Genomic DNA, 27456 nt, shown 5'->3' with positions numbered 1-27456 from the left:
TGACCATCTAAACAGCATCTGGAAGTGTACACATTGCTTTATTTTTCCCTCCATCATTTCAGAAGAGTGCTAGAAGCAGCACAAAATATCCCGTTCTTTGCATTGAAGTGGAACATACTTGTCTGCATTTTAACTGAATTTATCAGGTCCTTGATTTTGTTTCACAGTCAATGACAACTTGAATTCTACTATAATAAATATTCATAGCATGCATATTCCAGTCATATGTGTGAATTGGTAAAGTTAAAGCTTGGTTCCCATAATTAAAGCCATTAGTAAGGATTCCAAGATGGCTTTGTGCTTGTGCAGAAATTTGCAAAAGAATTATCTCCATTTTTTAATACCAACATTTGGCTGGAAACTGCCTCAGTGCTCAGCTAGTATGGCAGCAAGCCTTTTCACTTGAGGGATAAAAACTAAGCATTGAGTTTTAAAGGTTCACAATACAGCCATATAGTAAAATATTCTAAAATAGTCTAAAAAACTCTTATTTGAAGAATTCCACTAAAAATAAATCTGAGAAAGCTGTACATATGCTCATGGTTCTTCTGAAGGCAAAGGAGGAAGTAATTTTGGGAAACAAATTTGTTGTTATTTTTTGCTTTCTCAGCTCTACTAATAATTTGTTCTGTTCAGGCCCAATATCAGTGATAGGGGCCAGTAACCTCTGGTTGAGTTGAATTATGTTGTGTGGGAGTGGCACATTCAGATGCTGAAAAATCATTACTGGGAACTACAAAATGCAAGACTGTGATATATCCTAATGTAGCAATTCCCAGAATGTGGTACCTTGAGGATTGCTTTGGGTTATGCAAGGTTCTCCCCTTGACTTAAATATCTCAGTTTTAAATGGTGGGAAAGCATCTGCAGCAGGACATCATCAGCATAGTGGAAGTGGTGATAGTATTTCTGGGAAAATACAGGAGGAAAATCCTGTGCTGCTGCTTGTCATTTGTAGCTTGCCTTCTAAGAGAAAAAGGCTGGCATCTGGAAAAGGAAACACATGCCTACAGCTGAGTTGGCAGGGGTGGGAAGGTATCCTGAAATGTGTAGGAATGTGAGGAAATAGGAAGATAGTATTTGGTGTTATGTGAGATAGGGAAATGTGAGAACAATGCCATGTGGGAAAGAGAGTAACTCCTGGAGATTTGGCAGCTGCCAAAATTGCCTTTGCAAAAAGAAGTTGATGCTCCACTGCAATCAGTAGACTGATTAGCTAAAGCTATCTAATCAGCACTAGGGTACCTTACCAAGTTTAAACTTTCAAATTTTCCTTGCTGTACTTTCTCTCAAGCTGCCCTTCATACCTGGAAGAACCTTCCTACATGCATCCATAAAACTCCTTTGTTAGGTATCAGCAAATCCCTCATTAAAACTCCTCCTTGTCACAGTTTCTGGATAATGCCTAGATTATGTGGGAACTGGAAACATGTCACTCGCCCACCAGTAGTCAGATCATCTAAGGCTGGAAAGAACTGATGTCCTGGTCATACTCTGTCCTTGTTAGCTTGCTCTTCCTTGACCTGCTGGCTTTATCTTCTGTGACAGCCAGGGAAAAGAATCCCTTTTTTACCCTGATAACAAGATTTATGGAGTCATCATCTGTTTGCCTGTTCTTCTCTAGTAAGTTTTGAATCCATTGGTCAATTTTAGTTAAATTTGGCACTGAAGTAGAAATCTCAAAGGTGTTTTAGTAATCTAAAAAACTAAGATAGCAGAAGATAAAGCTACCAATACTACATTCTCTAGGGTAAAAAAGTGTGAGCTTTGCCCTGAGACAGATACAATGCAATGCATGCAGGAGAAATGTTATAAATTCTCCACTCTGGGAAACTCTGGTTTGTGCACTATAAAATCCATTATGCCCACATTGAATTCTAGAGAATCTCTGATGTGTAATAGGCACTACATGAACACTGCAGCATAGCTATCATTCAGTCAATCAGCATAAAAAGTAAGTCAGTCAGAGAGAAAAATGTATTGGAAAACAGCTTCCTTAGTTCTGGAGGCCAGTTAACAACTCAATTTTTGAGCACTGGCATGATAGTATTTTTTCCTTTAGAGCTAACATGCCACTGCCTGGAGCTTTTTACAGCCAGAAGTTATCCCAGTGTCGATCACAGTCGACAACAAACTTTTCTGTATGCTTGTACATTTATAGATAGCACTTCAGGAAAGCAAACATTTAAATGCAAAGAAGAAAACCAGATCTCCCAAGTGACTGTTATTAGCAAGCTATCTTCAGGAGGAGAATAAACCAGACAACATTCTACAAAGTAGGTCTATTTAATTTATTTTTTTAAATGAAATAATGCAGTATTCTTATTAGATAGAGAAGGCTGGATATATCTTACATAAGTATCCCTTGACTCTGGTCACTGCTATGATTTGCACCAGCAAAAAGTTAAAGGTCAGTGATAGCCTGGACAAAAGGCTTGCAGAGGTTGGTGTTAGGGATGAAACAGGACAACGTGTGGTGACACAGAAGGCAGATCATGTACAAAATCACGGATATTTTCACACTGGAGATGGAACAATGGTGGAAGCTATTAAAAAAAAGAGGTACATAAATCAGGGCTTGCTCCTTCAGATTGTGATGAGCTATCCCCAACACTTCCACAAATAACAAATTACCAGCATCAGTCAGAGGCTAGATTTATTCTCACTAACTACACACTGACTTCATTTTTCTATTACTCCAAGTTAAATAGCATCATTACCTCTGGCCCCTCTGATCGACCAACCTATCTTTGTTTTATTGTTAAAAATATTTTCAACTAAAAAGTCTGAAGTCACTGAAAAACAAAAGTTGTAAAAGAGTAAAGAAAAAGATGGCAGTCATGCAAATATCTATCTTCACAACAATGGATACAAAATCTTGGGATGTTTTGGCCCTATACATACTCCCTGTAAAAAAAAAAAAGTTTCTGAGAAATGTTAAGTACAGAAATACTAGCTTCTTAAGGACTGTCACAATTTGTGACAAACTCCTACAATGCAGTGTGCTTTTCAAGAAGGTGAAAGTATTGTAGTTGGAGAGTTTCAAAAGTCATGATTGTAAGTTCACCTTTTATTTCCATGAACTTGCATTCAGTAGTTTTCATTACGGATGTAAAGTTAAAGGGTAATAACTAAAAAACCCTCAGCCTGGTAATAGTGGCTTTTTAATTATCCATAATTCTTTTGCTCAGCATAAGAAGGTGCATTACACAGTGAAGAGCACGAAATCTTCTCTGGTTTCTAAGTTACTGTTTTGTCTGGGTTACATGATAAAAGAATTTGTAATCTCCATCAGACTGTGAAAAGCAGGTATCTTCAACTACTGAGAATAAAGTAAAATTGCAAAATGTGGCTACACTGAAATTAAAGAGCAGATGATGCTTCACTGAACTCAGGGGGAAATAGAAACATCTGTCAACACATTGCAACAAAAACTCCTACAGTGAACAAAAGTCATACGTGCAGCTCTCTTCCAGAGGAGTTTGCTAATTTAAAAATTATGTATGTGAAAGGAGTCAGGTCTTGAATTTATGAAAGTGTACTAACCCATAAAGAATTGAGGAAAAGAAACACACTACAGGAATCACACACACAAGATTCATGCATTGGATGACATATGTATGAGTGTGTGACTGACTGTACTTCCAGGCACATAAGAGAGGAAGACCTGTCACTGCATTGCTCCTGAATCATCTAGCAATAAATTATTCCAGCTAACTTTTCCTGGGGATCCTTATTATCAGGTGCAATAGACACAGAGAGGTCAGAAGACCAAGTTTCCTCCCAGCATGTGAGACTTGACATCTCTGAAGGTATGGGGGACACTTGCATATGACTCATCCATAAGCCATCTACAGCTGACTGACCTAGAACTAGCATAAGAGAACTAGCTAGATGAAACTCTAGCCTTAAGGAAGCCAAGAGAACTTTTCCAATAACTACAACAGTGCCAAGTATTCCACTTGATGGCTTTGAATTTTTTCCAAGAACATTAACCAAAGACTGTGTTGACTTTGATGTATAAAGGAATGCAGACTTGACAAAACCTCTCAACCTCATCCAGGCAGTGTACTAAGAATGGCTGTATATGCAATGACTTTTTCTTCCACTTAAACTTCAAGTAACACTGAAGCTGCAGGCAGGATTCAAGATTTTCCTTGTTTTTAAAATTTTTTGCCCTATTTTTACTCTGGTAATTTTTTTTGCTCTATACATTAAAAATAAAACAAAATAATTATAACATAACAAATCAAAAATTCTTAGCACAAAAAGCAGGCAGGAAAGCAAATGTTTTCACTGATACTGAGCAAATTCTAAAGCATTCATTGAGATGCAGTATCTCAGAGCACTATGCGTGTAAAATGCAGATGTTGAGCTCTGATGTCATCATTTCTAAGAGAAATATGGGCCTCAGCAGAAACAAATACACTGGTTGCTATTTATGCCTCTTTCATGTTCCCTGCACCTTCTCCCCTTCCCCAATGGTGGTGAGAAGGGGCTTAGCTTCTGTCCATAGCAGTGCCACTGAGGTGAGAAGCAATTGTAGGAGCACCTAAATTTATCAAACTCCTTGTGATTCATGGTTGTTCTATGCTACCATAATAAGATAGATTTGAAGCTTTTTCACCTCCACCAGGATATTAAAAACTGCTTTTTGTTATGTGGACATCTTGGTGTCTACTAATACATTCAAATATGAGCTTAACTTCTCCCTTTATAGGCACTCTCTATGTGGCCTCTTATTTTCTATAGACTTGTGGGAACTTCATACGCTTGACATCTCTGTCTTTATGCAAATTGCTAGGTAGCACCAACAAGCAAAGACAGACAACACAATCACAGAAGCCTCATTGACACTGAAATGTCTTTAATTTCTTAGAGGTTACTGCAAGACTGAGCTCTTACTGGGGCAACGTACGGCAATCTTTCAGCACATCCCTGACCCTTGCCATTCTGCTCTCCAGTCCTCTGGGTGGAAAGAAGATGCATGACACGCTATTGCTGGGAAAAATTGAGGGTTTGGTTCTGGTTTTTTTTCTGCAGCTATACAGGTTTTCCCATGATTTGTGTAGTCAAGATTCACTTAGGTTTGAAAAGGTATGACATTTATTGAGCCTTTCAAAAGCATGCTAACGATATGTCCTCTCACCAACAGCAAACTAGCCCAACAGGATATCATATACCATACCCTGAAGAACATATAAAATGTAGTTTTTAAAGTTAATTGAAGACTCCAGCACACATAACTCATGAGTAGAATTATATTTCCATTTTTAATATTATTTCTTACTCCTCTCACTCCAGGCAAATTTCTCGCAATCAGATGAAACAAGATCTTTGCTACAGGTACAGAAATCCTGCACTACACAGAAGGCAAGACAGTAGAAATCCATAGTCTTTTTTAATTTTGGGAGGCACATTGATTTGCTTGTTTTCAAAAAATAAAAAAAACCCCAAGCTTCTGAAAATCTAGCCTTTCTTCACTTATTAAGCTGATTTAGTTCAGTATAATACAATAGGATAAATGTCAATGCAGGCTGCTTGAAAATTCCATGCCAATGTTTAACTTGGTGCAAATTTTGGAACAGAAAAACTAAATTGTCACTGTCATAATGGCACACAGCTTAAAATCCTTGGAGTAGTGACTATGGTGAAGCTTTGATGTGGGGTTTATTATTTCTTCAGATTAGCAAATGGTGGAGATTAGAAAGTCACCTTCAAGGATATAAATATAATGTCTTCCTTACATACATACCCTAGTGGAATTCAACTTACAACTACATCCATTGTCTGCAGAGTTTTACAGTATGCTTCAACAGATCTGTAGGATGCTTAACATTTTTTTAATTAAATGTTACAGGTTTTTTATATAATTTCCATACAACTCTACCTCATTTTTACAGATGCTAGAATTTTAAGACATGCCTGCTATGGACTTAATTTTCCACTGAACTGTAATGAGACTCCAGTGTCTTATTCTTTATGTTGTTGTAGAATCCCTAATCTTTTTTTTCAGTTCCTTAGGATAAACCCTCAATGATTCAGTGATTTTTACCCACCTCATTATTTTAGAAGAGAAGCATGTCTTTCAAACAAAAGTTCCTTCTTGATGAATTTCTGTGCACCTATTAATGTTGGGTTCCTCACATTTAGCTACCAGCACCTTACTGGAAATTCAAGCATATGTGGCCTGTGTTTATTTGGGTTAAAACAAGTAAGCATCAAACAAATCTGATAGAAGCTGCATGCTTGCACAAATCAATCTATTTTACAGGTTCCATCTGCTCTTAAGTGCTTCCCGGAGAACAAACACTGTGTCACTTTACCACATATTTCCATTGCACTATCCCAAACACACTTAAGCTGCTGACAGATTAATGCTTAGTTCACTTGTGGCATACATTCTTGGGTTCTTACACATGTTCTTATAAGGAAATGGAACTCACTAAGCACTTAATCACAAGTTGGGGTAGTGTTATGGTCTTGAATACAACACACCAACTCTGTTTGAGGAACAGGCTAAGGTATCTCTATATAAGCCATCTCTGTCACTGGTACTGCCAAAGACTCTGGAAATCAAATTACTTTTGTTAACCTCAGTTAAACAAAAGCAAGCAGAAATTTGCCAAAGGGTAGCCCTGTGGGCTAGGGATGAGCCACCTAGGAGTGTGCAGAAATGGTCTAAGGATTGTGCCCTTTACTGGAAGCCAACTTGTATGGCTTAAGCGTATATTGGCTTGAAGCCATTACAAAGAAATATTGATAAAATGACTGCAAAGACAGGGAATAAGAAACAGATACAAAAAACAATAGCAAAAATACCTGAAGAAACATACAAACCAACTTTCTAAATATATCACCAATTCAGTTAATTGTGAATTTACCTGGTTAGGAAGCAGTGACAACAAGAGGAACTCATGTGAGTGTATGCAAAATGTGAACATACACTATGAATATCTGCATCTGTGCTTGAGAGAAAGGTGAAGTTTCATGGAAAATCCTTTGCATCCTTACTTGATGTAAACCAAGTTCAAATGGTTCAGAGCAGTCAACAACTTCACCTGGTTTTATGCTTAAATACAGGACACAAAAAGGAAGGGCTAAATAGCAGAGAAATTGTAAGTAAATTTTCTTCCATATTCAACCTGGTAAATATTTATCCAGTTCTGATTTTTGAAATAGATTTTACAGAAGAAAACTTAGTAATTCACTCCCTAAGCAGACCGATCCCCCATTATGTACATCACACCATTATCACCAACAGTGAATCTTAGAATCATAAAAGTTGGAAAAGACCACTAAGATCACTGAGTCAAACTGTTAACCCAGAACTACCGTGTTCATCAATAAACCACATCCACAAGTGCTACATCCAGACACCTTTTGAATACTTCCATGGACAGTTATTCCATTGCTTCCCTGGCAGCCTATTGCAATGTCTGATCACCCTTTCAGTGAAGAAATTTTTCCTAATATCCTATCTAAACCTCCCTGGCACAACTGGACATCCATTTCTCTTGTCCTGCCCTTGTTACTTGGAAGAAAAGACTGACCCTCAGTGAAGGGTTTTTGCCATTGAATTGTATGTTGCTGAGTGCCATGGTGAAACTGGAATCTACAAGCCACCTCTGATTTCCATGGAGATGTGTCCTTTTGATTTATGAGCAACTTCGTTGTTACTCTTCCCTTGCTTAGCTTAGCAGGGTCTGAGTACAACTCACTGTGGGTTTTTCTTAGTGTCACTGGATGCAGTAAATGCTCTCTACCCTGGTGTTTCACTTTCAAAAGCACAGTGAAAGTCCTCACCCCTGCAAATGGGATGGGAAAAATCCTGTCCTGCTGCAATACTTGGAGTTAGTTGTTCTTTGATGGACACAGTTGAACACATCAAAGGTTAACCACTGTATTTTCTTGTTTTCCTCAAGGTATCAGAAGACAGGAGTACCTCCCTGGCACAATGCTGGTCTCAGAGCAAGGCAGGGGGTTGAAAACACGGGGTACTTAATGAAATTAACAATTTCAGTTAAAGTCAATATACTTTTTATTTGTATCAGAGATTATGTCAATGCTCTCTTACATGGAAAAGACCTTCCCCCCACCTCTGTTTTTCTCTCTACTGGCACAAGCAACCTTGCACAATTTGATAGCATCTCTTGATAAATATCCAGCATTGGTAGAGCTCATTTGCACTGCAAACTTGCCAGCAAGACAATACGCAGATGAACTGTATCCAGACAGGTAGCAACAGATAAAGCTTGAGTATGCATTCAGGACGTTATCTTACTGTAAGCATGTAAACCTGTTTTTCATCTCAAAATTCTGAGATGTTGAATTGGTAGAGGTAATATTACCCAACTTGGTTACGCATTTTGAAATCCCTTAAAAAATAAAAGGCCTTATGACAGTGCAGTACTGAGACAAATATCTAAGATAACTTATCTTTACCTATTGTCATGAGAGCAAGCAACTAACTAGTAGGACATTTCCCTGGTCATAAGTTACTTTGTGGGATTTTTTGGTAAGATTGGAGAAGTTACACTGTGTTTCATAGGACACAATGTCTATGTTTCAGAATACCTCAAATTGCAACATGCAGGAATTTCCCATTCTCCCTCAGCAAGGTCTCCAGTTGTATTTACATACACATTTTAAAAACAGCTACTTTGTGCTACTGTCTAAAGCAAAGTTTTCCACAAAATGCTTTGGTAAATCTTGCACATTCCCCATATGTTGAGAAAATTAACATGCTAAATATTTTTTCCTTTTTATGACTGTATATACTGGGTCTTTTGTTTTGCAGCAATGTAGGATCTAATTCCATTTTTTAAAGTCTGCCAAGCACACTATTGCATGAAAATATTTTCTTTTCTCTTTCTCTTTTCTAGTTCATCAACAATGATTCTAGTAGAAAGACCTGGTTCAGGATGCTTCTACTTGTTGGTTGTCACTTTTGTCAGTTTTCAGAAGACTTCTGAAGCGCTGGCCAGCTTTGAAAGTACATTAAATCCTTGGTGTGCATCATTCAACATACCTGAATTAATATGAAATGAATTCATGATGTTGTTGTAATGAACACACTTTGATTCCAGAACTTTACCTTTCCTTCTGGCAGCCCATCAGCCATATCTTCCAAGAACACACTGCATGGCTAGAAAAAGCTGATTTTTCCTTTAGCAAAGTTTTTTGAAACTGTGGCAGCATCCTTTTTTCTTTGCCCTCTCTCTTTTTTATTCTTTGTGAGGATGGGGAGAAGTTTTAAAAAAAGGCTTTTCCTACCTAATTTTGATATTTCTATGCTTCTTGTCGTTGTTCTTTGGTTGCCTATACCCTATACCTATACTCTTCCTTTACTGCTCGTGTGTGCCTTGAATACCTCAGTTTTCCTCCAAGATGACTTTATTTTGTTGTAAAATACATATTTTTTATTATTAATTAGTAGAATTGCACCATTTTATGAGGGTGAGTTTTTCCTCTTTGATATATTTATCTTGCTCTTACTTTTGTCAGTTTTTGTGGCCCTTTTTGTGGCAGTTTCTTTCTGTTTCTCTGAGCCTTTTTTTCTTAGTAGTGCTATAGCCTGCCTTTTGTTAGCCTTCCAGCATTTCTAATCAGTTACTGTCTTTTTTCAGCTGTCTACAAACAATCATCTGCTTTTTGTTTCTTACTTCTTACTTTCATCTTCAAATTCACCACAGTAAAGGTGTGGTGTGTCTTGCCTGATGATGAAATGACAAACTGAACCTGAGGAAAGAGGTTCCAGTATACTCAGGAGAAGACAAGGACATCTGGGAGAGGAGAAGCACTGAATCACCTGCTTAACCATGGAACTGGTTTGTCTGAAGGCTGACAAACATCTCAGGATTAGATACCAACAGATAGTGTTTGGGATTCTGGCCTAAAGCAGATAGAATTTCTAATAGAAAACTAGAGTAGAAAGGAAGGAAGAAGCACCTTCGGTGGCAGCCAAGGGAATACATGCAGAAGGATTTTACTAGTGAACATAGGGTCACAACACAACATGAACTCTCACTCAAAATTGCATAATTCCATATTAGATGTTGTACAGATAAGTAAGGAGAAGATTAGCCATTGACTAAATTTCTGAAGGCCAGGAACTGTTGTATTTATGAGGTAGCACAACCAATGCTTATGTAGCAGTCAATATTCTCAGCATTTCCTTGAGTAGCCCCCTGTGGCATAATTCTACTGGTAATTATATGAGGCAGAGTGCTATCCTAATGTGGCTGTGTCATTTCTCATACCAAGATTCGATAATTTAGAATTAGTTTAGATAATTTAGAATTAGTTTTGATACTTCCAATGTTCTCTGTATAGAAGGACTGGATTTTATGGTTTTAGGGGGTTAAGGAAAACTTACTAACACACCCTGACCAAGGCAAGACAAATATAGTTCATAGAGATTTGACATGTTGGATAGGAGTATGCATGAATCTGTACAACCAAGGTAACATTATGCACAAGCTCAGTAAACACAGGAACTGAAAATAAAGATATTTCTGGTTTTCAGGAACATCTGAGTAATGCATTCCTAATAAGATCTTCCATTACATTTTAGCCCTTTAATGGGTAAATTCAAGATCTGGTGAGCTTGTAGTCTACCATCACATCAGTAAATGTGTGGTCTCCAGGATTTGCTCACTGCAGTAATTTACAATTTCCTCTCATCTGCATATTCTTTCTTTCCTCTTCCTTTCCTGCCAATATCCGTCTGGGAAATTTCAGCTTTACTCAGCATCATCTATTTTATTACAGAGCTTCTCTGATCTTCACTCTCTGGTTTTCCTGGTGGATGGATCATCTGACTTGGAATTTATTAATTCCTTAGCACAGTTCTTATTTGACAATACTTCAGTTTTCAGGGTCTGCATGCCCCCTTCAAAGTACTGTCTTCACATCACTCACTGTCCCTGGTCAATCTCATTGATTCACCCTTTGAACAAACTCTATATTATTCAATTTCTTTGCTCTCCTTATTTCCTGCTTCTTTCCTCTTCTCTTCCTCATGACTATGTTTTTTCTTTTCAGTAACTTTTCCGATTTTTCAATAGAAAAAAAATACTGCTTTTTAACCTTTCTCAGACTTTATCTCTAATGTCGCTTAGACTGTTTTCTCACTTAAATACCCCAACTTTCCTTTTTCACTACTGTTCACATCCCCACCACAAGAAACTCTTAATTGATTTCCTCCTTAAAAGTACTGCCAAGTCTCCACTCTATGCCTCCTCAACTCAAACTAACAATTTATTCAAACAAAGAAATAGATATTTTCTGACTAAATCAGACTCTTCCTAATTCTCCCCTCAGAAAATGCATTGTTCCTTACAACTTCTCTGCTTCTATTTCCTGCATGACCTCTCTTTTTTTTCTCTTTCATCAGAGATAGAATTGTAAGTTTGTCCTTCTTTTTTAATGATTCTCCTCCCCTTTGTCTCACTTTTCACCATAACTTGTCTCTAGCATAGCTTTTGCAAAGCAATGCTCAGTTATTGTCAAAGGAATGCAAAACTCCACATATGCTTCTTATGGCTCTATTCTTTAACTGCTAATTGTTCCCTTGACATCACTCCCCAATTCTATTTTAGTTCAGGTTCTAAACAAACCTTTGTTTAGAATCTGTATGTCATCAACTCCACCCTTTTCTTCTTAGCAAAATTCATACAGACACTGTGAATTCCCCAAAATTGTTCTCAAAATCATTCCAGCTGAATAACTATGCTGCAATTTTTCACAGCACACAGGTCTTTGTAATATCCATTCATGCACTGGGAGGCTAGTATACGAGAGCTTTGTATTTTCTTAATATATGTTTAACACTCGCTTCAATTTTATTCACGTGTGTCCTTTAATTAGTGTGTAATAGCAAGCAGACTAATGAAAACAGCTCAGGTAAGGGCTGCATAAGTCAAATTGCAAGCATGCATGTATGAAAAGGAAAAAAAGGATCCCTTTATTACAAGACAAAGACACCAACTATTACTACTTAGGTTAAAAAAATTCAAACCAACAAAAATGAAAGCCAAACTGAATCTTTCAGTTCTGGTAGGCAGATAGACTAGGACTAAAACCCTTATTTGAGATAAAGCCTGAACTCCTGAATGGTTAACATCTTAATCTGAAAGAGATCCTACAGTGAAGAAAAAGAAAATAAATCTCTACAGATAAAGTTATCATTGGAAAGAACACAGTTCTTTTAAGAAGTGTCTAAAAACACCCTGGAAATGCTATGTGAGAGATGGAGAAATAGCACTTGTAGTTGTGTCAGAGAAAAACGAAACTCTGGGAAACTCAGTAATTTAGTTCACTAACATCACTAGGAGATCACTATCTGTAAAATTCAGATTCAAATAGCTCCTGGCATAAGTGAAAGGTGAAACTAAAACTAAACCTGAAACTAGAAGCTCAAACTGAAGATAGTAAGCACCAGTATAGAAATATAGAGTGACCAGATGAACACTGACAGAAAAAATATTGCAGCGATGGAGATATTTAAGAAAATCTTAGTCTACCTAAGAAATGTGATATAAACTGAATTAACACTGATGTTGCTGAACTTCTACTCATGTGTGATAGAGTATATTTGGCAAACTAGTGTCATCAAAATCATATCTGAAAAAGAGCTGGCATGACTGGACAGAATAGTAAGAAATTCTACCCATACACACAATATGTGAAAAGGAGGAAAGGTAGATGATGGAGCATCTATGGGAGTGTGCGTTCGCAGAAGTCATCGAGGATTATGCAGGTCAGCATCACTTTGGGGAACAACACATAGTTGTGATGGAAAGATGCAAGAAAAACCACTAGGAAAGAACCAAAGAATCCAAGGTGGTGGTGCTATGCAGACAAACAGCAAACCAGAAAATCCATTTCTTATGTCGGAAATGGATCGATTAGGATGTAGATAACTTGGGCACCAGACCAGTCATAAAACCTTTCTTTTTCATTTTTGGAAAAGGCTGTTGGGACTGAAGGGGAAGGAAGAGGGGAAGAATGGAAGACCTAAGTGGGCTGCTGAAGTGTTTTAAGGGATTCCTAAATATATTGCCCAGTGACAGACATTCTCCTGTTTATCTATAAAATAGGTACACTGAAGCCAAAAGTTGTGCAAATATTGCTAGAAACATGTCTTTTGGAAGAATTATCAACAATGAACCCAAGACAATACACTCTCTAATTTATACTGGGTTTTCCTCTTCTTTTGACATATTTTTCTCTAACCATGAGCATTTTCTAAAACCCCAGCAAAGCGAAGAAGGTAGATTTTATTCTTTCTATTCTTTGTTTCATTCTTTCTTTGAATTGCCTTCTCCACCTTCACATTTTTCTCTCCCTCTATCCCAGAGGTAAGATTTATGTTTACAACTGATGGTTTATGATTAAGACACTGAACTTTGGTCACTGAATTAGTAGTCTGTAGGTTCAGAAATCTGCCAGCCAGGCACGAGTCCTCAGGGGACCTCCCACAACCAGGGTGCCGACTGGCGCCGAATCCCGGCTGTAACCCTTAAGCAGTAGCATCCCCCAGTGGCCCTAGTTATCACTGCAGTGATAACTTTTTAAGATAATTTTAGGCAGTCTAACTTTCAATGTAAATTCAATTCAAGTGCCTCAGAACTAGCCAGGACTCAGGAGTCTGTTAAACTCAGTAAAGAACCATATATACTTGATGAAAAAAATTATTTTCAGTTACTGAGTATACCATGTGTGTATTGCAAAACACATAGTTGTAAAAGCAGGAATTTTTTTTTGTAAAATGCATTCAAAAAGGGGGCAAAATCGGATCAAAAGAAAATCAACCTCTTTGTTGGAGAGCCTTCTTGAAGAAGAGAAAATAGGTTTAGATTTTTTTCCAAGAATATTAGGTTCTACAGCTATTTTTGGCTTTTTTACAAGATCAGGACTCATGGAAGGGATACTTCAGCAACCTTCAATTTTTAATCTGCGTAATTCTAAATCAAAAATCCCTGGCTCGTGTTTAATTCACTCAATGAAAATTCAAGCCTATTCTCAGAAAATACTCAACAAGAACATCCCACATCCCAGCCACTATTCTTAAACCCAGTTCTTTGCAAAACAATCCAAAACTGCGCTCACTGGGATTGCTTTCCCTGTTCCCTAGAAGAACTCAGTCATTGAGGAAAGGTGAAGTAATTGGTACTTCAAATTGTCACTGGAAGAGAATAGGAGAAGGTAGAAGGGCAGACAAATGATGCACAGGTAACACAAATATGGGATGCTCGCACCTACCCAGTTCCCTCCCACTCCAGAAGCAGAACAGACACATCAGCACAATCCCTGTATCAGTGCTGACTCAGCAGAGAGAGGATGGAGGAGGAAGGATGTGCAAGGCTGCCAGAGGAAGAGCCAGAACAGCACTTTTGCACAACTCTTCTGTATGCGATGAAAAGAAGGAATTTTCTCTTGTTAATGCTGGAACCCTCCAGTAACTTCTAATGCTGCAGCAGTGGAGATGAAGGGTTGTTAATTAAAACCACCCATATGAAAATCAGTGGGACTTCTACATTAGCTTGAAGTTCAGCAGGGGATTATAAGCAGTGCAGAACAGAAACCAATGAACGTTTGTCCTCTCTCTATCAGAATCTCACCAGACCTGATGCCACAAGAGCCCAAAGAGGTGACATGGCTTTATCCAGTAGGTAAATCCAGTAGGTCTATGGCATCAAGTAGTTACTTCTTTCCTCCTATTACTCTTGTCACAATAGCTGACTACCTCTAGTAGAGTTTTATAACAGATGCATAATTCCATTCTCTGGCTGCAGTGTGAAGCACAGAATACTTGAGACAAGCGGAAAAAAACTCCCCAAGCCTAATCCCCAGAACATATGTGCCTTCTCAGTAATTTAAGGGCTAAATGCTGGGGTCCTTCCTCTGAGGTAACCTAAGGGAAATCTGTCTTTCTCAGTATCTCTGAATCTGATCCTTCATGAGCAGCAGTCAGCCCAGTGTGAATGTGCTAACTGAGATATGACAAACCCATGTAACAACTCTTGCTGATATTCTGTTATTCTGTGGTTAAGGCTCATGAGGATTTTTGAAAGGAAGTTTATTTTTGCAAGCTGCTGAGTGCTGACTATGACGTGGGGCAGCTTTCACTTAGGCAAATGTCTTAACTTTTGTTAAGGCTCTTGGGCAGATAGGCTATTACTGCGACATTTACAAGTAAAACCTGGCTTGGCTTAGTGAAAGGAGATGTAGGTTTTAACAAATAATAGACAGCTATTTTTCAGCACAAAGAGAGGAGGCAGCTTTTCATCTTGGCAGACACTACCTCTCCCCTTCTTTTGGAAGTTCTAAAAACATTTCAGAGGTCCTAAACAATGCTCCTCATAGGTTATTGTCACTACCTAAAACATAGGGGCTGGTATTCAGCATGACAAATCAGTTTTATGTAGTTTAGCCATCTATCTCTGCCAGTTGCATGAAGTGGATGATTCTGAAAAAGTCAGTAACTATCATAATGAAAATATACATTACGATACAATGTGTCACACAGCATTGAAAATTAATCCTGCTGCTAAAAAAATAGAAAATGCACAATAAACACATTACCTGAAATTAAAAGTGGTTTTGACCAAATCTCCAGAGCCTTTAAAGTTGTAACAATGATTTCCTATTTATATGGACTGTGTGAATTCTCAGGTGATTCCCTGTGGAGAGTTGTATGAATACTTTTTCCAGAGCTGAGGAAAGGAAAATAGGTAGCTATAATGGAACTACAGGAGCAGCCAAGCAGTAGATTGATTCAACAGGAGAAATTCAATGTATCCCAAAAGATTTCCTAGGATTTGCTCTCCTGCTGCTTAGGGCACAATTTGTTGTAATGAGAAACTGAGGATTTTGTTTCAGGTGTCAAAGCTTGTAGTGATGACTCGAAGGTATAAAGAAAAAGCAACAACCGAAAATCACTCTTAAATAATGCTTTTGGATGAGAATAGAACGAGGACAAGCTCTTCAAGGTGCAAAAAAGGTCAAATATCTCATGTAAATAACATTCCTTAAGAGATACTAATTGGATGCACAGTTGAACCCTTTCCTTCATCTCCAAACTGCTGCATTAAACAGCTTGAAAACTACAGTACACTTCCACAAGCAAAACAAAGAAAGCTTTATTAAATTATCTGGTAAAATTGCACTCAGTCTCACTGTAATCTCTGCTCTCAGTAATGTCTGCAGAAAAAAATACTCAGTTTTCAGTTGTGAAGAACTGAGCTAACTGAGTTATAAAGAAACCCAAACCAAATGAAAAACAGTGAGGTTCGGGTTTTTTATTTAATAAGGGAACATTTAAACAGGCAGACTATTCTGTTCATCTGGAGCATGCCACATGGTAGAAAGCTGGCAGGAAGCATGTTCTGCTGCAGTACTACATAAGCCATGTTTAAAAGGTTAAGTGGGACATGCTCGACATGAATTTCACCCTGCAGAAATGTGAAAATTTGTAGGTATTCATGTCCTCCTCTGTGAAAAGGAATAATCATTATGAACACAGTGCTACTCTACCACTGTGATGTACCACAGCCTATGCAGGTTTTATTGATAATCACTTTTTAGTGAAAGCTCTGAAACACTATGTTGTTTCTCAAGTGGAGCCCAGAGTTTTATTCAGAAACAGACTGCCACATGGAATTTCCTCAGGCAAAATGCTGAATGATGACGGCATCCCCATTTGACTAGGGAAAACATGCAAAATCTGAAATGTTCATATTCACAGCAGACAATATTGTTCAGCACTAGCATGCTCCTCACACTTTGTTCTGAAACATTACATGGTGTATTTCACCGGAGGAGAAATGGATGTTCCAAAAAATACCTTACCAAGAATGAACATCCATGTGTGAATGACATGACATTTGGACATTTGGGACAGGCTTACGCTTAGTTACAAACAATGCAACTATCTAGAACCCAAAGATTTGAGTCTTAAAAGTTTTTACAACACAGACCAAAGCAGATAGCACCTGCCCTTTCTCTACTAGATGACCAAAGTTGCATTGCAGCTCCAGGCTCCAATCAATTTCAAACCTACCACATGATGTATGATCTCCTAGACTATCCTTCCTTAGCAACAAATGACTATCAGACTCAGAAACCCTCCCAGCAGGTAGCATAGGAATAGGTACTGACTAGGAGAAAAGAAAAGTAAATCCTTCACCACTTTGGCTCCTTCCCAAAATAAGGATCAGGAGCTTTTTAATTTCCAGTTGAAATTGCATTTTGCAAGACTTTTTTTTATCCTTTCTGTAAATTCTATGTATAGAGTATGCAGAAAATATACACTGTTTCAACCTGCTACCTGTCCCTCAGGTCTGACCTATCTCAGCATAAAACACTGATACCCTCATGTCAATGGAGTCTGAACCAGAAAGTCAGTTTCTGATCAGGAATGGGGGAGCATCTGAACACATAAAACAGCAAGGAGCTAATAATCAGTTATTATTATAGTTCCTGTTATCATTCTATTTCCTCACAGCCTGACTGTGAAAGCAGAATGGGAGTTCTGCCTCATTCATTAACCTAGAAAGCAATGCAAGATGTACACAAGAAATAAAAAGAGTAAGAAGAATCGAGATGAAGTACAGTCTTTGTTTTTAATGAGACAGCTAGCTCTCCCCCATCTTTGGAACCAGTTGAACCAATTACATCTCTTACCTGTATGGTTCCAGAGTCCTGAGGCCATAACACAACGCTTCTTCCCAGGATTCAAGGTTAATACAGGCATCCATGGCACAGTCAAGTATTTTCAGCTGATAGATATTTGTGTCTGGTAGGTGACCCATGTTACTGCTCAAGAGATTCTGGCATCTTGCCAGAACATGCTTCCACTCTGTTATTGGCCTTAGTTAAAGAAATATATTTAATCAAACAAAAATACAAGTTCTAAATGCTGTTTAGTAAGGTGTAAGAGCTACAAAGCATTAAAATAGAAAAGCTGCCACCATTTCAGACTCTGCTACAATTCTTGAAAACACACTTGAACACAGAAGTGGTAGCTTAGGTAACTATGTTTTGCTTACATCTAGCAAAACAATTTCTAAAGAAGGCAGTATTTTAGTAAAAAATGGTAAAATAAAGATGACAAATTGCAAAGATATTTTAATACACAATAAAATTTCAAATAACTTTTATTTAGGTGCTGAAACATTATTTACTTAAGATACTCCTCCAAATCTTACAGTCAAGGGCAAGAGCCCATGGAAATGCATCTTAAAAATGTTTCAGTAACTAAAAAAAGAAAATTATGTTTTTATATATTAAATAATGATACATTCTTTTAAGCTGACCAAGATTTTTTTTTAAATTCTCATTAAATTAGAACCTTTTCTTGAAATTAAATAACTTTCTTTCTCCTTGAAACAATTATAAAGAGCATTGTGGATTTTTTTCATGTACAGCTGCATGTTTCATGCATGAGAAAGAAAAACATCATAGTTTTATGTCTGACTAGTTGAAGACTAATGAACTAGGCAGTACAGAAGATTTTCACCTCCAATGTCACAAGAAGATTTTTTTGTGAGTTTGGAATAGAGGAAAAGTAACCTGGGGCTTGCATTCACTTTATTTGCTACAAAACACTTATTTCCATTACATTCTACACTGATTCAACTTCTGTGTGGACCAGATTCTTCTCTCTCTGACCACACCTAAGCTGAACACTTTAAGAATTTTCAGTTTTAAAATGAGTACTGTCATCTGTGACTGCACTCATGGGAGTCCCAGAATGCAAGCTGTCTAAACACCAAAAAGACACCACACACATCAGTAAGAACAAATGAAATAAAGAAAAAATTAGACTTATAGTAAGAGAAGTAATAACATTGATTGTATCATAGTCCTTTCCATACAATCAGTTCAAGGAAGTCCGGCAGTTATCTTCACAACATTACTGAAAGTACTATTCACACTAATCCAAGGATGAGTTTAAAGTGTACAATGTGAACCTGTGATGAAGTAATTAGTCCTTCTTGAACATGGGAATATTTACCCACTTAAATTTAAGAATGTGACCACTACGTGGCTGGGCCAGGATTTATAGCATGGTTGTTACAAGGCTAAACTAATTATTTGTGAATTGCTCTCATGCCCTTGGATTGAAAGAACCATATAAGGGAAGGAATGTGTTATTATAATTGCACCTTAACCTTTATATCTCTGGCAAACATCCATGTATTCTTTACAACCGATTAAGGGCAGACAAACAGAAGAGTGGGGGATATTATTTCCACTTGATACAATTTTTGTAGAAAGTACAAAGCACTGACATTTTTGAAAGATTACCATTTTAGCTGATGCATAGTCTGTCTGCTCTTACTTCTTGTTATTCTGCTTTGTTCACTGACTAGCATCTAATAACAGATGTGCTTTATAACAAAACCTGTTGTGACCAAATTTGTAGGTATGTAAATTACAACTTAGAAAACTCTCTGTCAGCTGCAACAGGACAAAAGAGAAGCTGCCTATCCTGTATCTGCCCAAGACCAGAGGAGGACTGCCTCAAGCAGACGCTCTCCAACTGTAGATTTACCATTACAACGCTTTATCAGTTATAATCAGTAAGCCAGATTGTGGGAGTCACAAACTTTTTCAACTGTAGAAACTGTTGGTTTAATTTGCTAAAAAAATGACATTTGCAGAAACTAATAAGTATGTGCCTCAGTCAGCCAGGAAGGTTTTCTACTCATTATTGGCAAGTGGGTAAAAGTCAAGTTCCCTCTTCAGGTACTGCACTTGCCAATGCATGTCAATTAGCACTGGTATTGTGGTGCAGTGGAAGGGAAGATGACATATTTCAAATAGCCCATGACTGAGAACAGAAGCTGAACAGACAACAAGAACAGATTTTTTTCAACCAGTACTGTTACCTTATACTATGATGTATTTGATTAATTTTTAAGTATCAGTTAAATCAGTAATCTTACTTAAAGACCTTAGTAAATTTAATTAGGTACAATTTCTCCTGTAATTAAATATAGGAACATTAAATAGGACCAGTATTGTGACTCCATAGTTTTGGTATAAAAAATATTGCAACTTAAGGTTGCGTACCTATAATTTAACTTTCACGTTAAAATATAGCCCCTGAAATATAATTGAATGCCTGAAGGTCTATTTCAGTATTGTCTGTCTCAATCCAGTGACGACAGAGGAACTTTAGACAGACTAGAAACCATACAAAAATTAAAGTAAGATGAGATGAGTGTTTCTCCTTTGCTCATGAATGAATCTCTCTGGATTAGAAATAAACAAACTCGGTTGTGTAGGTTTTTTTCTTTTTTTGCACAATAAGAATTGTAATCACTTGTTTCCAGCCTGGAATAACACTATGCAAACCTGATTTCATGCTGCCAAAAAGGAGTACTGGAAGATTAAATTCTCTCTAGGTTGAGAGAAAGCCCATGTTTCTAAAATGGTAAGACATCTTGCCACAATAAGCCAAGTTCACAGTCAGAAAAATTCCACTGAATAGACCAAGATAAGAGAGAGATCAGTATACCCATAGTATTCCAGTAAAAATCTCCATCTCTCTTCTGCTCATCTTTTCTTGGTTGTTGCTTTTCACTAATTTCTTTAATTGGATTGAATATCTACATGACAGTCATTAGGCTCCAGTTCTGTTTATTAGTGCAAGATCATCTCATTCAATTTGCTTAATTATAAATTATTATTATAACTTATTATAATGATTCTATAATGTCTGCTGTGAAAATAATTTAACAACCTTTTTTCTATTTAAAAGTGGATTTATATGAAGCAGTGCGATGTTAGAAATCCAAACTTGAATGAAAATATCCCTTTACATCCTAAGTAGCTACTATCCCTTCCATGAAGCTGTTCCAGTCCAGGTAATCAGAGATTATAGTAATACAATTATGAATAGTACCCATTTTAAACATCAAATGACTTAAAAACATTAAAATAAAAAGAATGAAAATGTAAGTAAATTAATCTCAAGAGATGAATTGCATACTAAGGGGCTTTCTAGATTATTTTCACAACTGAATGACAAACTGTGGCATGTCACTGAAAGGATACCTTCTTTTGATTTTGGATATCTCACTTTATTTACAGCGTCTTTGACTTCTTTCCAGGCATGCTCTTCACCGGCCAGTTTCTCAGAATCCTGGTTAATTGAAACAAATGCATTTAATGAGAAAAACAGTAAAATGAGAATATGTAGTAATGATGAAAAACAGGGTAAAAAGATTTCACTGCTAAAAGCTATTTGTAGAGACTATATTGCTATCATTTCACCTGGCAATCATACTCACCCTGTGTTTGGAAGTAAATGAGACAATCTAAAGAAAAATGAATGTAAACTTGGAAACATTAAATTCTCAGATGAGATATTAAGTTTGCAACAAAAACTATGATCAATCAGAAAAGAGAAATAATAGCGTGTGAATTTTACTATTAAAACACATTGAGAAGATCAAATTCTTTCAAAGGCCTTCTATCTAATACTTCACAGACCCTCAGGCATACTGTATAAAAGATTTAGCAAATAATTTTGATTAACTGTGTGGTGATTATAGAGTCTTTACAAAAAGTGGAAGGCTACTTTCATCCGTTACAGTTATGAACATGAGCTTACAGGAGAAGTCAACGACTCAGAAAAAGCTGAACTTTGGTTTAATAACTCACTGCTATAGGGAACTTTCTTCCCTATTCCATTGGATTCTACAAACAGCTATATTTTCCCATTGCTTTGTCATAAAGAAAGCAAAAATGATTAATGGCTACAGCAGTAAGGAGAAAGTTTCCCTTTTCAACTCTTTAGCAGTGACTAACTGCATCTTAGGTAAACCACTCAGAACAAATTTATTAAAGCATCTACAGACACAGTTATGTATCTTAAGAGATTTCCAAAAGCATCTAGATATTTGATTTCCATTGCTATAGCACTTAAATACCTCTACAAATCTGGCCTGTAAGACACTGAATTTCATTACCTATCTTTCCTTATGAAAGGCACTACTACTTCCAAAAGAGTTTTTTAAAGTGCAAAGTCTTGCAGGAATATTTTAGAAATACAGTTCTAAAAAGATCAACCCTCAGCAGGGGTGGAGGCCTGCAGATGAACAGAGAAGGTGTATTAAAACCAAGCACTTTGTAACCAACAGATGCTCACTGGGCATCAGTTGCATTTTACACTGAAAATCCTGTAATCTGTAACTACCTAGAATTGCATAATTTTCTTATCCCACTGTTCCTTTTTCAGAACAGAAAATATTTACAGTGAGAATCAGCACTTAGTTTCGGATTTAATTTGCAGTTTTGTCTTTCCATCTGCTTCATGAAACTGCAGACCTCTGTGTATTCCTGGGATGATTAAATCAAGATTAAACTGAGATAGTTCTCAGCTGCCCTACCATTCTGTAGGGCCTTACAAGGAGGGTGGTATGACCTCACTGCATTTTGAACATGTACTTCCTCTACAATCAGTTCTCTGATCAAATAATCATCTGGAAATAATTCTGTGCAGAGATGAATTTGCCACCAGAAGCCATAAGGTGAATGTTAGGACAAACAAGCTCATACTGCAGAAATTTTGTCACCGGAGTTAATGTACCTACCCAGCCCTCTTACAGCTTTGCAAAAGATGTATACTGAATCTCTTAGCATCCATGTAACCTCTACGAATTTCTATGAGACTACATCTACTTCTGAACATAGCCTGTTAACCTGTAGCAATCTCTCTAAAACGTCTTTGTGGATCAACTGCTGCTCACTGATTGATCAAAAAAAATAAATCTCGCCTGTAAGATGCTAATAATGATGTCTGTGAAATTTTAGGTTTAAGGAGCTACCAAAACAGAAAAATTGTCTTAAGCTATCTTTTCTCACTGGCCCAGGCATCATTCTCAGTGTTTCTCTAATATGGTGTAAGCCTAAAACCTCAGAAACATGGGAACTGAGAGAGATTTGTAAGTGAAAAAAGGAAAAAAACTACACACCAAGGCCAATAACTGATGCATCATTAGGGCTCACTTCGCACAGAGCAAGACTGATGGATGAATCAGACTGAAGTGTTCACTCACATGGGATTAATCTTCCTCTGTCTAGTGCAGCCTTTCAAAATGCTTTCCATTGTCTTCTAGCATTTCTCTGACAACACAAAGCAGTGCAAGGCTGGAGTTTCCTCTAACCTTTAAACTAGTGCACAGGGTTAAGTCCACGCTGGCTTCATATCCAGGTAGAGAATACAGAGTGTCTGTTGGACCAGTAATCTCCCAGCCCTCTCTAGATTCACAGTCTTTATCCCTTTTGTAAGAGAGTTTAGGATGGAGGGAAGCTCTGGGGAGGATTTAAGTCATAGGTTTCAATGAGATGTTTCCTGTGTTCTCAAGATGAGGCATTTTGGGGATTGGCTGACATAAGAACAAGGAAAAACATGGCTAGCTGGGCACTTCACACCTCTGTTCTTCATCAGATTTCCATCCATGAAAGAAGTCCAGTCCCTTCCTAAACACTAGTTCAAGACATGGAAGCTGCTTCCAAATAGGCAGGCCAAGCAGGGGCTGCAAAACAACTAGGAGAGCCTGTCACCAGGAACAATTCTGCCTTGCAGCCTAATAAGCTCTTTCCAAGTAAGTTGTTTCTCTGCCTTGGACAGCACCTTGGAAGTCATGGCTATGTGATACGATTAAGCCAGCTAAAAATACAAAGTTGCCTTGGGGTTGGAATTATGAAAATAATTGAAGTGATAATTAGTTACACTGAACTGCTTAATTTAATTTAAGAGCATGACATTAACAACTATGGGATATACAGCTTTCCATGGAGTAACACCTATTCAAAGTATCACTTTTCAGAACATGTTCCCAGTCAAACCTCCAGGTGTGCAGACACAATAAAGGAATCACAAAATCACAGAGTATGCTGAGTTGGAAGGGACCCACAAGGATCATCAAGTCAAACCCTCAGCCCTGCACAGGACCATCCCTAAGAGTCACACCATGTACCTGGAAGACATGGGTTTTTTTCATCCCTAGAAACGAAGAACACCAGCTGAAGAAAAGGAAGAGGCTTTTGAAAAAGAAGGAAGAGTTAGCAACTTTTGCCTGATTATTTTCCTTATTTCTAACATTGACAGTAAACACAAGGGTTTGATCCTCAGAACAACAAAATATTTTTGTTTTGGTCCAAAAAATAATTAGACCAGATAATTTAGTCTCAAAAATGCATGACAACCTTATGACAGTTGAAACTGGCATGCTTTATGGTTCAGCTTTTGCACATAGAAACGTGCTGGAGAAAACCAAGACTAGAAGCATTGAAAACTCTTGGGGAAAGCAGAAAAGACAGCTGCATCACATGCTTTTCTATGGCAAGAAGACACTGCAATACTCTTAACACAGGTACACGCCATTCGAGGCAGAAGTGCCACTGGATCTGCTAACTGAATCCATAGTTCAGGGCACAAAGAATTCAAAAATTACTTATTTTGAACAATTATTCTGGATGGGAAAGGGTTCTAGTACCTGCTTTCCCCTTACTCCAAGCATCTGCAGAGAAAACTTGTTCATTAAAAGGTGAGTTAAGACGCAACAACAACATTTCAATTTCATCCCTCCATTCTTCCAATACTGTGGCAGGTGCTGCTACAGCTTTCTTGATAAAAGACATCTGGGGATTCATCTCTTTATACTGAAGCTTTCTGGAAATCTCTGTGGACTACACATCCCTGATTAATTAGATCTGTGCTTCTAATGCTCTAGATGAAAAAATTTCCAATTATATTCAGTTCTTCTTGTAAAACAGACCATAAGCTGAACTTCACACCTGACACTTTTCACTTTCACATCTTCTTGAATTTACAGTACATAAAACATGAAGGCCCACCTCCATAATTCCACCAGAGAAAATTCTGTCCTTGAAATCTTTTTGGCTCTTCAAGGTGGGCAAATGCCAAATATTTTGTAAAGCAAAATCTTCCTGCCATAAAGAATCATTTTTCCTCCCCCAAATTTCACTACTGAGAAAGTTTGCTCTATAAAGGATTCAATAATGAGATTAATTTTTTAAAAAAATATTTGCTTGAATAGCATAATTTCTATAGATTTTAGATCAGAACAACATTAGTTGTTGTTTTTCTTTAGAATACTTCCAGCTTTCATATCCAATGATTCTCCACAGTTTTAAATTTGTAGCTACTCATTGAAAACTTCTTTCAGGAGCCTGAGAATGGACATGATCAGCTCTGCCCAGTGCATCCTGTAAATGCTCATAAAAATAGTTTGTCATACAATATACCACTAAATATCAATATTTGCTTTAAATATTACTGTTTTGGTTCTGTTAGTGACACTTGTAAAAATGGAATTATAACCACTCATAACAAAGAATTAACGAAAGAGAGAGAAATAAGAAAACTGGAGGGTATTTGATGAGGATTGTAATCTATTTAAAGAATGATCAAATATAAAATGTTATGCCGTTCTCATTTGAAGTGATAGGAAGATTTATTACAAAAGCATCATCTCCTGAAACAAGTACAGACATCAGCCACCACAGAAATAAGCATTTGAAACAATCACCTGTTCCATTCTCTACTATTCTTTTCCCATTTTCTTTCTAAGAATTAGTTCTTTCTCTACCTCTTCTGCTATTTAAGTGTCCTGAACACATGCTATCCTTAAGGGAACTCTCCTTAAAAAGGAGTATAATCTTCAAAGTACAGATAAATGTTTCCTTTCTGCTCCTTTACACCGCTACTCCTTCCCAGACTACTCTTCTGTTTCTTATACTTCCTAAGAGTGTTCCCTGTCTATTAATTTCAGGCACCACTGCTTTTATACACTGTTTTAGCAATCACTGTTCTTTCCTATCCCAGTATTTAAAATCTGGACTGCTAAAAGATTCCCACATGGACAGCGTGTCCTGTGAGAGAAGGTATCCCTCGTACCAAAACAAGCACATGCCAACCAGTAAGCATCACTGCCCTCTCTGCCCAAATGTGCTCCCACAACCCCAGGACTGCTCATCTGTAATGCACTGCATCTCCAAAACTCTCATGAACATTGGAAAGATTGATTAAGGGCTCGTTGTTCTTTCACACTTAGGCTACAGGATAGAAAATAAAAAATGGATTTTCTGTCCTCTCTACAAAATTCATCTTTCTCCTTCTCCCAGAAGGAAAGAAACAAGAGAGAAACAAGCCAAAGATCGTCCACAGTGAGGAACCATGAAGCTGTCCTCGCCTCCCTCCACAGAAGGGAGAAGTGCTGACTGGGAACTCCAAACAGTAAGCAACCCCTATATCTCTTTTTCCCCTTTCGAGCATTCCTCCTACTAGAAATACGTCCAAAGACATCTTCACTCTGTGTCTATTTTCTGTATTCAGGTATCCAGTCCCACATTGGCAGAAATAAGCAAAGCTTCGTAGGAGGTATTGGAGTTCCAGGCTGCCCTGAGAGAAGTAAAAATAAGGACTAAAGTTTTCCCTGACCAGTATCTTCTCTTAACCACCAGCAAAAGTCAGTTTTACAAGGGTAAAAACCTTTAAACTATAGTTCAAGTTGAAATTAGCAGTCTAATATTGGGTATGATACTTTTGCAAGAAAGAAAAATCACACTAAATAATAATTTTAGTTTTTTCTGGACACAAAATCTATTACTATATAATGATAATCCTGAGAGAAAGTAGCACATAACTCTGTTCTTGTTCTCTTTTTTGTGGAAGCTTTAAAAATATCTTCAAAAAGGAAAGTTTTCTGAACTTCAATATTCTAACTCTTTAAAAGCTACAGATACCTCAAATACCTGAACATTTCATAGAAATTGCTGACCATTGCTTAATTTCTAAAAACTTAAGTGGCAACTACAGATGTTAATCTGACAAAACAATTCTGACCAACTTGACAGGTTCAAATCAAAAGAGGTTTTCTTAGGTTTTTTTCCAAGAAAGTGTCGAGGAGCTCAAACACATTTAAATAAGGGCACGACATTTTAGAGCAGTTCTCTGATACATTATGCTCTGAAAGCATAAATAACAATTTTCTATTTCTGGTTCTATCTAAAAGTTCATCAACTACTGAATGCATGTTTCTAGTAAACTCAGTAACTCATTTTCTTATACTAGGCAGCAAAAGAAAAACATTAAATGAGTAAAGACACTGCAGATCTTCTGAACTTTCACTTTCAGAAAGATGAAGAAAATGTTAGAAAATGTGATATTGAAGCTGTTATATTGCAGCTAGACTAAATTTCTGATTTGAGTGCTTCAGAGCAAAGAGGGTATAAGGGCCTGATGGGCAATCACAGGGGCACAAAGCTACAGGCACAGAAAGAGAAAGGACACTTGAGTGCTTTCCTGAAATATCTGAGGTCATTTGCTATGAAACATTTTCTGGAAAAAGTTTAAACTCCAAATCAAAGACTCCTCATCTCTTATTATGAGAGCTGTGGTTTACAGAA

At 37.3% G+C, this 27456-nt stretch overlaps 1 protein-coding gene across 1 annotated transcript in view; it reads right to left on the bottom strand.

Moving 5' to 3' along the window:
• The window catches only part of SMYD3 (SET and MYND domain containing 3), a gene marked incomplete at its 5' end in the record, with an annotated part of 349684 nt that overhangs the window by 30960 nt on the left and 291268 nt on the right, over positions 1 to 27456 (bottom strand). The window contains 2 exons of the mRNA XM_018085017.2: positions 17692 to 17866; positions 21073 to 21160. Coding sequence (XP_017940506.2) covers positions 17692 to 17866; positions 21073 to 21160 — 263 coding nt within the window. The remainder of the gene's footprint in view (positions 1 to 17691; positions 17867 to 21072; positions 21161 to 27456) is intronic.

This window comes from Manacus vitellinus, unplaced genomic scaffold (assembly GCF_001715985.3).
Source record: "Manacus vitellinus isolate BGI_N305 unplaced genomic scaffold, ASM171598v3 scaffold_8_pilon, whole genome shotgun sequence".
NCBI lineage: Eukaryota > Metazoa > Chordata > Aves > Passeriformes > Pipridae > Manacus > Manacus vitellinus.
Note: the sequence above shows the minus strand (reverse complement) of the source record. Positions and strands in the feature narration are given on the sequence as shown.